The 11,603-nt window shown below is 45.0% G+C and overlaps 1 protein-coding gene across 1 annotated transcript; it reads right to left on the bottom strand.

Moving 5' to 3' along the window:
• Positions 1–3,779: 3,779 nt before the first annotated feature.
• eif4e2rs1 (eukaryotic translation initiation factor 4E family member 2 related sequence 1) lies at positions 3,780–8,476 on the bottom strand. The gene is made up of 7 exons (XM_080522141.1): positions 8,322–8,476; positions 7,673–7,757; positions 7,221–7,355; positions 7,001–7,105; positions 6,667–6,819; positions 4,685–4,821; positions 3,780–4,047 (listed from the first exon to the last, which is right to left on the bottom strand). Exons 1-7 carry the CDS (start codon positions 8,336–8,338, stop codon positions 4,008–4,010), a joined length of 672 nt encoding a protein of 223 aa, XP_080378267.1. The 5' UTR covers positions 8,339–8,476; the 3' UTR covers positions 3,780–4,007.
• Between the last annotated feature and the right edge of the window lie 3,127 nt (positions 8,477–11,603).

Genomic DNA, 11,603 nt, shown 5'->3' with positions numbered 1-11,603 from the left:
TCAAACTCCTCAGTATCGTTCTACCAACTCAGGAACATCAAACTCCTCAGTATCGTTCTACCACCTCAGGAACATCAAACTCCTCAGTATCGTTCTACCACCTCAGGAACATCAAACTCCTCAGTATCGTTCTACCACCTCAGGAACCTCAAACTCTTCAGTATCGTTCTACCAACTCAGGAACATCAAACTCCTCAGTATCGTTCTACCACCTCAGGAACCTCAAACTCCTCAGTATCGTTCTACCACCTCAGGAACCTCAAACTCCTCAGTATCGTTCTACCACCTCAGGAACATCAAACTCCTCAGTATCTTTCTACCACCTCAGGAACATCAAACTCCTCAGTATCGTTCTACCACCTCAGGAACCTCAAACTCCTCAGTATCGTTCTACCACCTCAGGAACCTCAAACTCCTCAGTATTGTTCTACCACCTCAGGAATCTCAAACTCCTCAGTATCGTTCTACCACCTCAGGAACCTCAAACTCCTCAGTATCGTTGTACCAACTCAGGAACCTCAAACTCCTCAGTATCGTTCTACCACCTCAGGAACCTCAAACTCCTCAGTATCTTTCTACCACCTCAGGAACCTCAAACTCCTCAGTATCGTTCTACCACCTCAGGAACCTCAAACTCCTCAGTATCGTTCTACCACCTCAGGAACCTCAAACTCCTCAGTATCGTTGTATCACCTCAGGAACCTCAAACTCCTCAGTATCGTTCTACCAACTCAGGAACATCAAACTCCTCAGTATCGTTCTACCACCTCAGGAACATCAAACTCCTCAGTATCGTTCTACCACCTCAGGAACATCAAACTCCTCAGTATCGTTCTACCACCTCAGGAACCTCAAACTCTTCCGTATCGTTCTACCAACTCAGGAACATCAAACTCCTCAGTATCGTTCTACCACCTCAGGAACCTCAAACTCCTCAGTATCGTTCTACCACCTCAGGAACCTCAAACTCCTCAGTATCGTTCTACCACCTCAGGAACATCAAACTCCTCAGTATCTTTCTACCACCTCAGGAACCTCAAACTCCTCAGTATGGTTCTACCACCTCAGGAACCTCAAACTCCTCAGTATCGTTCTACCACCTCAGGAACCTCAAACTCCTCAGTATCGTTGTACCACCTCAGGAACCTCAAACTCCTCAGTATCGTTCTACCACCTCAGGAACCTCAAACTCCTCAGTATCGTTCTACCACCTCAGGAACATCAAACTCCTCAGTATCTTTCTACCACCTCAGGAACCTCAAACTCCTCAGTATCGTTCTACCACCTCAGGAACCTCAAACTCCTCAGTATCGTTCTACCACCTCAGGAACCTCAAACTCCTCAGTATCGTTCTACCAACTCAGGAACATCAAACTCCTCAGTATCGTTCTACCACCTCAGGAACCTCAAACTCCTCAGTATCGTTCTACCACCTCAGGAACCTCAAACTCCTCAGTATCGTTCTACCACCTCAGGAACCTCAAACTCCTCAGTATCGTTCTACCACCTCAGGAACATCAAACTCCTCAGTATCTTTCTACCACCTCAGGAACCTCAAACTCCTCAGTATCATTCTACCACCTCAGGAACCTCAAAATCCTCAGTATCGTTCTACCACCTCAGGAACCTCAAACTCCTCAGTATCGTTGTATCACCTCAGGAACCTCAAACTCCTCAGTATCGTTCTACCAACTCAGGAACATCAAACTCCTCAGTATCGTTCTACCACCTCAGGAACATCAAACTCCTCAGTATCGTTCTACCACCTCAGGAACATCAAACTCCTCAGTATCGTTCTACCACCTCAGGAACCTCAAACTCTTCAGTATCGTTCTACCAACTCAGGAACATCAAACTCCTCAGTATCGTTCTACCACCTCAGGAACCTCAAACTCCTCAGTATCGTTCTACCACCTCAGGAACCTCAAACTCCTCAGTATCGTTCTACCACCTCAGGAACATCAAACTCCTCAGTATCTTTCTACCACCTCAGGAACCTCAAACTCCTCAGTATCGTTCTACCACCTCAGGAACATCAAACCCTACCAATGCAGAGAAGCTCGTCCATGCTTTCATCTCCTCCAGGTTGATGACTGTAACTTTCTTCTCATCAGGTTCTCTAGCAAGAGTATCCAGATTACATTACATCCAGAAACTTCCTGTACCCTTTGTTATATAACCAACCACCCTGCTCTGCAGTATGGGTGATCAGACCTGCCCTGAGCCTGCCATTATTATTATTATTATTATTACTGAACACATCTATAAACACAAACTTGTAACATACCTGGTAACACCTATTTCACACTCACTCTCTCTCTCTCTCGCACACACACACACACACACACACACACACACACACACACACACACACACACACACACACACACACACACACACACACACACACACACACACACACACACACACACACACACACACACACACCAGCCTGTACACTCAGTATACATTTCGAAGAACAGAAGTTTCCATCAGTGAAGAGAAATAAGAGTTTACCTTCTTACAGCTTCATGATTCCTCAGAAAACCATCCAGGTCCAATGGCAGCAGCTGAAAGGCTGATGAGAGGAGGATGAGGAGGACGAGGAGGACGAGGAGGATGAGGAGGGCCAGTGCTTTACTTTAATCCCATTTGTAGATCAAGAGCATGCTTCAGTTTAGAGGCTGTAATGAGAGGATGACCCCCCCCCCACACACACACACACACACACACACCAGGTTGTGAGGTCAAACTTCTGACACACAAACAACTTATTTGAGCTCAGTCGGCCAATTAGCACTCGTTAGCAGTAGTTAGCACAGCTCAGCAATAGCTGCCAGTGATGCTGGTCTGCTAGCTAGCACATGTTAACTGTAGCAACCACCAGTTAGCGCTAGTTGCCAATAGCTTGCACCAGTTAGCAGTAGCTATCAGCAGTTAGCACTACTTAGCAATAGCTGGTACCTGTTAGCAGTAACTAACACTAGTTAGTAGTACTTAGCAGTAGCTAGCAGCAGTTAGCAGTAGCTAACACTAGTTAGTAGTACTTAGCAGTAGCTAGCAGCAGATAGCAGTAGCTAGTAGCAGTTAGCAGCACAAAGCAGCAGCTAACACTAGTTAGTAGTAATTAGCAGAAGCTAGCAGCAGTTAGCAATAGCTAACACTAGATAGTAGTAATTAGCAGCAGCTAGCAGCAGTTAGCAGTACACAGCAGTAGTTAGCAGCAGCTAACACTCGTTTGTAGTACTTAGTAGTAGCTAGCGGCAGTTAGCAGCAGCTAACACTAGTTAGTAGTAATTAGCAGCAGCTAGCAGTACACATCAGTAGTTAGCTGCAGCTAACACTAGTTAGTAGTACGTAGCAGTAGCTAGCAGCAGATGACACTAGTTAGTAGTACATAGCAGTAGCTAACACTAGTTAGTAGTACTTAGCAGTAGCTAGCAGCAGATAACACTAGTTAGTAGTACATAGCAGTAGCTAACACTAGTTAGTAGCAGCTAGCACTACTAGCAGGGCCTGGTCTGTTCAGGACTCAGCTGTTAATCCTGATCTGGATTTGCTCCATGTCCAGAGATCACAGCTCCCAGTTGGTCTGCTGCCAGGAATAGGGGCGGATTAGATCAGCAGCAAGCTGCCAGCTGGCTCAGGGAAATGCCTTGCTCAGAAGCACCACCATTAACTCATCTCTCTCAGGGTTTAACATAAAGCGAAACAAGGATGTGAGTTTACAGCAGATTCACTTTATTTACAGAAAAAGCAGACAAAAAATTACTTCCAAACGAAAATGATGATACATCAACCAATCAGTGATCAGATACAAACAGCTTCAGTCCATTTCTGTCATTTCAGTGGTCCATTCCCAGCACACACACACACACACACACACACACACACACACACACACACACACACACACACACACACACACACACACACACTGGCTGAAGTGCATGAGGTGTGCTCTGATTGGCTGGTGAGACAATAAGCCACATCCTGATTGGCTCTCTTCACAGGGAGATCTTGGTGTTTCTGAAGCTGGAGTTGTCCCTGAAACACAAGTAGAAGGGTGCAAAGGGTGAGAGGAGTGGAGGGGGTGAGGGAGGAGGTGGAGAGGAGTGGAGGGGTGAGGGAGAGGAGAGAGTGGAGGGGGTGAGTGAGGGGGTGGAGAGGAGTGGAGGGGTGAGGGAGAGGAGAGAGGTGTGGAGGGAGTAAGAGTGGGGGGGAGAAGAGTGAGGAGTGTAAGTGGTGAGAGCAGTATCTGTAGCAGTACAAGCAGTAGTAGCAGCAGTATCAGTAGCAAAACCAGTAGTAGCAGTACCAGTAGCAGTACCAGCAGTAGTAGCAGCAGTATCAGTAACAGAACCAGTAGTAGCAGTACCAGTAGCAGGAGCAGTAGCAGGAGCACCAGTAGTATTAGTACCAGTAGCAGTAGCAGTACCAGTAGCAATAGCAATAGCAGTACCAGTAGCAGTAGCAATAGCAATAGCAATAGCAGTACCAGTAGCAGTACCAGTAGCAGGAGCACCAGTAGTATCAGTACCAGTAGCAGTACCAGTAGCAATAGCAATAGCAGTAACAGCAACAGTAGCAATAGCAATAGCAATAGCAATAGCAGTACCAGTAGCAGTAGCAGCATCAGGAGTACCAGTAGTATCAGTACCAGTAGCAGTACCAGTAGCAGTACCTGAGGCTGTCGTTGTGGGTCTTGTACTCCATGATGGTGTTGGCCGGGAGGTTCAGGACTCGTCTCAAAGTGTCTCGGATTCTGGACGTGGTGGTGTGATCGTTGGACGTCCGGTTCCAGATGGACAAGATGTCCTCCTGAGGCCAGCAGACAAGACGTACTGAGACAGTAGTACTCTACTCACAGTACTGATAGTACAGGAGTAACTAACCCTAACCCTCCTGAGGCCAGCAGACAAGACGTACTGAGACAGTAGTACTCTACTCACAGTACTGATAGTACAGGAGTAATTGGACTGTACAAGTGCTCGTAATACTGGCAGTAGTTTTATAGTTGTAGCCTGTAGGTCGAGTTATAATTCTGTGTAGTGATAAAGCGTGTAAACAAACAGTTGTTATAACAGTAATAAACATAACAGTAATAAACAGTTGTAATAACAGTAACAGTAATATCAACTGTTATAACGTAATGATCAGCTGTAATAACAGTAATGATAAGTTGTAATAACAGTAATGATCAGTTGTAATAACGGCAATGATCAGTTGTAATAACGGCAATGATCAGTTGTAATAACGGTAATGATCAGTTGTAATAACAGTAATGATAAGTTGTAATAACGGCAATGATCAGTTGTAATAACGGCAATGATCAGTTGTAATAACAGCAATGATCAGTTGTAATAACAGTAATGATAAGTTGTAATAACGGTAATGATCAGTTGTAATAACGGCAATGATCAGTTGTAATAACAGTAATGATCAGTTGTAATAACGGTAATGGCCAGTTGTAATAACAGTAATGATCAGTTGGTGATAACCATTTTAAACCTTCCGTGGGCGAGAGAATTACTGTAAAAACACAAACACTGAGGGTTTCATCTCTGGTCATGAAATGTTTGCCGGTTGTGGTTGGGTTAGGGCTAGGTTAGGGTTAGGGTTAGGTTGGGGTTAGGTTAGGGTTACGTTAGGGTTAGGTTGGGGTTACGTTAGGGTTAGGGTTAAGTTAGGGTTAGGTTAGGGTTACATTAGGGTTAGGGTTAGGTTGGGGTTACGTTAGGGTTAGGGTTAAGTTAGGGTTAGGTTAGGGTTACATTAGGGTTAGGGTTAGGTTGGGGTTACGTTAGGGTTAGGGTTAGGTTAGGGTTACATTAGGGTTAGGGTTAGGTTGGGTTACGTTAGGGTTAGGGTTAGGTTGGGGTTACGTTAGGGTTAGGGTTAAGTTAGGGTTAGGGTTAGGGTTACGTTAGGAAACAGTAATAAGGTGATTTAATAAAAGTAATAAGGTGTTGTAATAACGGTGATAAGGTAACATAGCAACAGTAATAAGGTGATGTAACAACAGTAACAAGGTGATGTAATAACAGTAATAAGGTGACATAGTAACAGTAATAAGGTGTTGTAACAACAGTGATAAGGTAACATAGTAACAGTATTACGGTGATGTAATAACAGTAACAAGGTAACATAGTAACAGTATTACGGTGATGTAATAACAGTAACAAGGTAACATAGTAACAGTATTACGGTGATGTAATAACAGTAACAAGGTAACATAGTAACAGTATTACGGTGATGTAATAAGAGTAATAAAGTGTTGTAGTAACAGTAATAAGGCGATGTAATAAGAGCAATAAGGTGATGCAATAAGAGTAATAAGGTGATGTAATAAGAGTAATAAGGTGATGCAATAAGAGTAATAAGGTGATGCAATAAGAGTAACAAGGTGATGTAATAACAGTAACAAGGTAACATAGTAACAGTATTACGGTGATGTAATAAGAGTAATAAGGTGTTGTAGTAACAGTAATAAGGCGATGTAATAAGAGCAATAAGGTGATGCAATAAGAGTAATAAGGTGATGTAATAACAGTAACAAGGTAACATAGTAACAGTATTACGGTGATGTAATAAGAGTAATAAGGTGATGCAATAAGAGTAACAAGGTGATGTAATAAGAGTAATAAGGTGATGTAATAAGCGTACCTGGAAGCGCACCGACACCACGGCTCCACAGATCTCCTCCCCCACCATGAACTGCTCCCCCAGCATGGCCAGGATGATGTTCTCCCACAGACGACTGGATAGACCTTTACGCAGACGGATGATCCACTTCCCCCCCCCACGGTTACATTCATCCTGCAGGGTGGAGGACAGACTGGTGGACCACAGACCAGTGGAGGACAGACTGGTGGACGGTTGGGGATAGGCTGAGGACAGGCAGGTGGAGGGGTAGGGACAGGTGGAGGACAGACAGCTGGAGGACAAACAGGTGGAGGACAGACAGCTGGAGGACAAACAGGTGGAGGAGCACTGTTACCTCCCACATTGGTTTGATTCCCTCTTTGAAGAGGTGGAAGTCGCTGTGTCCACTCAGATCTCCTGGTCTCACCAGGTGACTGTAGAACCTCCAGAACTGCTCCACCTGCACACACACACAATATGTAACACGTGTGTGTGTGTGTGTGTGTGTGTGTGTGTGTGTGTGTGTGTGTGTGTGTGTGTGTGTGTGTGTGTGTGTGTGTGTGTGTGTGTGTTACCGAGGCGACAGTTCCGATCTGCCTGATGTTTTGTTCGTAACTCAGTGAACTGGCAGGTCGACTTGGAGTTCGTCTGCTGTACCAGAAGGTGTAGTTATACTGCAGAGGGTGTTCACCTGCACCAGGACACACCGTCTGCGCGCGCACGCACACACACACACACACACACACACACACACACACACACACACACACACACACACACACACACACACACACACACTTTTTATTCCGTTATACATTGTATTGCTTGTGTGACCTGCCTCAGGACTACAGATGTAAATGAGGAGTTTTGCTATAATCTGGCATATTTACAATTTGAGTAGAATTTCTATATAATTGTTCATTAATGTGGATTGTCCCCATTAAATAAATAAATACATAAATAAATACATAAAACACCGACAGGCAGACAAAGGTCAATGGTGACAGTCAATAGGATGGTTAGTGACCTTTCGTCGGTTATTGTTGTTGTTGTTTCCATCACTGTTGTCATGGTGACAGTCAGCCTCCTCCTGCAGCTCCTCCTCTCTAGGACTGACAAACAAACACAAATTCAACTGTCCAGCAGCTCATCAAAACATCAAAGCAGCAACGAAAATAGACAAGAAATAAAATCACCATGTCCACTGAGAAGTCCTCACATTAGCAGAATGAATCTGAGTTCATCTTAATCATCATGACACTGTGTCAACAAGGTTTGAAACATTCACTCAGAAAACAGTTTGTGATGCCGTTTATTAAGTTCCGAGTTTATTTGGATAAAATGAATAAAATAATAAAAGAGGAGAGCTTCTAATGGTTCAGGTGAGACGGTGTTTCGGATTAACTGGTTGCCCTGTTAACTGGTGGGCGTCTTCCTTTAACGTGTGTTGTAGCTGCTCGTAACAGCAGCTGTTAGAACAGGAATTACAAAATGTACGACACTTTGAAACTGTACTATTGTAAATACGGTTAAACGCCGTTTTCCATTACAGCGACGGATGCCTATCAGTTTTTAACATCAGCAACGACGAACACTTGAGGAGGTCGGTCAGCAGTTAACAGGGAAACGACTTCATCCGTAACACCGAGTGTTCACAGTTAGCCGTTAGCTCTTACCGCAGTGGTTGTTCCATGTGTCCTCCGCTAAAGCTCTCCGTTATCCTCGTTTTTCCTCGACTTTCAACTGCTTATTGACGGATTTTCTTTGGTTTTTAACTGCTTATTGAGCGGATTTCATTGCCGCTGAACTCTATTTACTTGACTGCTCACGCTGCCGCTGCTCCCGTCTGTCACTGCGCATGCGTGGGACATGTATACGGAAGGCTGGAACGGACAATTTTTACGAAGCCCGCATTCGAGTTTATGGGCCAGAGAGAAAGTTCAATGTGTTTAAACTGTACATTTTATTTCGTATTTCATTGTAATCATAAACTGAGCAACAGGTAAAAGAGCTCACACGTCAAAAAGACAAAGGAAACGATTCAGACCACTTTCATCTCTTGAGTTCCAAACGCTGAGGAAAGAAATGAAGCTGAAGAGACTCCGAGGGGAGCCGGAGGTCTGAGCCATAATGTATCTATAGATATACATCTATAGCTATATAGCTATAGATAGACTTATGGTCCAAGCTGCCTCGCTGGCTGCTGTCGTAGAGAAAAGACCAACCTCTGGAGTTAGAAAAGTATTTTTGGGGGGAGGTAATTTATTTAAGTCCATTTTGTAAAATCAAATCAATCTTCAAACCCATTTCGGGCATATTAAATTACATCCATGTCTTATGTACCTATGTATGTATTTACATGTGAAGTACAAAGGTAATTTAAATTTTTTAAATACTTTTTAATAAAATATACATTTAATTAGATTTTTATATATATGTATCTGTGGTGAGAGGGGTGAGATAAATTGAGAGCGGGTGAAACAGGGGGATATGAGATGAAACAGGTTGATATGAGATGAGACAGGGTGAGATGGGGTGAGATTAGGTGAGACAGGTTGATATGAGATGAGACAGAGTGATCTGAGAAAGCATGAGACAATGTGAAAAAGGTTAGATGTACGAGATGGGGTGAGACAGCCAAATAGGGTGAGATAGTGTGAGATGGGATGAGACAGGGTGAGATAGTGTGAGATAGGGTGAGATAGTGTGAGATGGGATGAGACAGGGTGAGATAGTGTGAGATGGGGTGAGATAGTGTGAGATGGGGTGAGACGGGGTGAGATAGTGTAAGATGGGGTGAGACAGGGTGAGATGGGGTGAGACAGGGTGAGATAGTGTAAGATGGGGTGAGATAGTGTGAGATGGGATGAGACAGGGTGAGATAGTGTGAGATGGGATGAGACAGGGTGAGATAGTGTGAGATGGGGTGAGATAGTCTGAGATGGGGTGAGACAGGGTGAGACGGGGTGAGATAGTGTAAGATGGGGTGAGACAGGGTGAGATGGGGTGAGACAGGGTGAGATAGTGTGAGATGGGGTGAGACAGGGTGAGATAGGGTGAAATGAAAAGACAATGTGAAATGGGTTAGATGTACGAGATGGGGTGAGACAGTCAAATAGGGTGAGATAGTGTGAGATGGGATGAGACAGGGTGAGATAGTGTGAGGTGGGGTGAGACAGTGTGAGATAGGGTGAGATAGTGTGAGATGGGGTGAGACAGGGTGAGATAGTGTGAGACAGGGTGAGATAGTGAGATAGTGTGAGACAGGGTGAGATAGTGTGAGATGGGGTGAGACAGGGTGAGATAGTGTGAGACAGGGTGAGATAGTGTGAGATGGGGTGAGATAGTGAGATAGTGTGAGACAGGGTGAGATAGTGTGAGACAGGGTGAGATAGTGAGATAGTGTGAGACAGGGTGAGATAGTGTGAGACAGGGTGAGATAGTGAGATAGTGTGAGACATGGTGAGATAGTGTGAGATGGGGTGAGATAGTGAGATAGTGTGAGACAGGGTGAGATAGTGAGATAGTGTGAGACAGGGTGAGATAGTGTGAGATGGGGTGAGATAGTGAGATAGTGTGAGATGGGGTGAGACAGTGTGAGACAGGGTGAGATAGTGTGAGACAGGGTGAGATAGTGTGAGACAGGGTGAGATAGTGAGATAGTGTGAGACAGGGTGAGATAGTGTGAGACAGGGTGAGATAGTGAGATAGTGTGAGACAGGGTGAGATAGTGTGAGATAGTGTGAGATAGTGAGATAGTGTGAGACAGGGTGAGATAGTGTGAGATGGGGTGAGATAGTGAGATAGTGTGAGACAGGGTGAGATAGTGTGAGACAGGGTGAGATAGTGAGATAGTGTGAGACAGGGTGAGATAGTGTGAGATGGGGTGAGATAGTGTGAGATGGGGTGAGATAGTGAGATAGTGTGAGACAGGGTGAGATCGTGTGAGACAGGGTGAGATAGTGTGAGACAGGGTGAGATAGTGAGATAGTGTGAGACAGGGTGAGATAGTGAGATAGTGTGAGACAGGGTGAGATAGTGTGAGATGGGGTGAGACAGGGTGAGATAGTGTGAGACAGGGTGAGATAGTGTGAGACAGGGTGAGATAGTGAGATAGTGTGAGACAGGGTGAGATAGTGTGAGATGGGGTGAGATAGTGAGATAGTGTGAGACAGGGTGAGACAGTGTGAGATAGTGTGAGATAGTGTGAGACAGGGTGAGATAGTGTGAGATGGGGTGAGATAGTGAGATAGTGTGAGACAGGGTGAGATAGTGTGAGATGGGGTGAGACAGTGTGAGACAGGGTGAGATAGTGTGAGACAGGGTGAGATAGTGAGATAGTGTGAGACAGGGTGAGATAGTGTGAGACAGGGTGAGATAGTGTGAGACAGGGTGAGATAGTGTGAGACAGGGTGAGATAGTGAGATAGTGTGAGACAGGGTGAGATAGTGTGAGACAGGGTGAGATAGTGAGATAGTGTGAGACAGGGTGAGATAGTGTGAGACAGGGTGAGATAGTGAGATAGTGTGAGACAGGGTGAGATGGGGTGAGACGAGTCATTTACACCAGGCTCAATCCCAAGAATCACAATTGGGGGAAAAACACTAAATAAAAGCAAAGAACTTTAGAACAGTTTATTTCAGTTGAAGTGAATCAAACAGAGTCGTGAGTCACGTCTGCAGGTACAGGGTCTGCAGGTACAGGGTCTGCAGGTACAGGGTCTGCAGGTACATGGTCTGCAGGTACAGGGTCTGTAGGTACAGGGTCTGCAGGTACAGGGTCTGCAGGTACAGGGTCTGCAGGTACAGGTCCCACTCCAGACCACACCTGGCTCCAGGTGACACCAGGTCCAGGTAGGACAGGGTCCAGGTAAGACAGGTCAAATGAAAACATAAAAGAGGAACAATCAGCCAATCAGAGCTGAGCTGAGAATAAAAAACGTCCAGTAACAGGAGAGC

The sequence above is a fragment of the Blennius ocellaris genome (assembly GCF_963422515.1).
Source record: "Blennius ocellaris genome assembly, contig: SCAFFOLD_58, whole genome shotgun sequence".
Classification (NCBI taxonomy): domain Eukaryota; kingdom Metazoa; phylum Chordata; class Actinopteri; order Blenniiformes; family Blenniidae; genus Blennius; species Blennius ocellaris.
The sequence above is the reverse complement of the archived record's forward strand: the minus strand, read 5'-3'. Positions and strand labels throughout refer to the sequence as shown.

What these genes read in the sequence shown, in the direction of transcription:
- eif4e2rs1 (XM_080522141.1), bottom strand. An exon ending in ACAACAATAACCGACGAAAG is followed by an intron (nt 7,356 to 7,672) that starts GTCACTAACCAT and finishes GTGCGCGCGCAG; the next exon opens with ACGGTGTGTCCTGGTGCAGG. An exon ending in GAATCAAACCAATGTGGGAG is followed by an intron (nt 6,820 to 7,000) that starts GTAACAGTGCTC and finishes TCCACCCTGCAG; the next exon opens with GATGAATGTAACCGTGGGGG.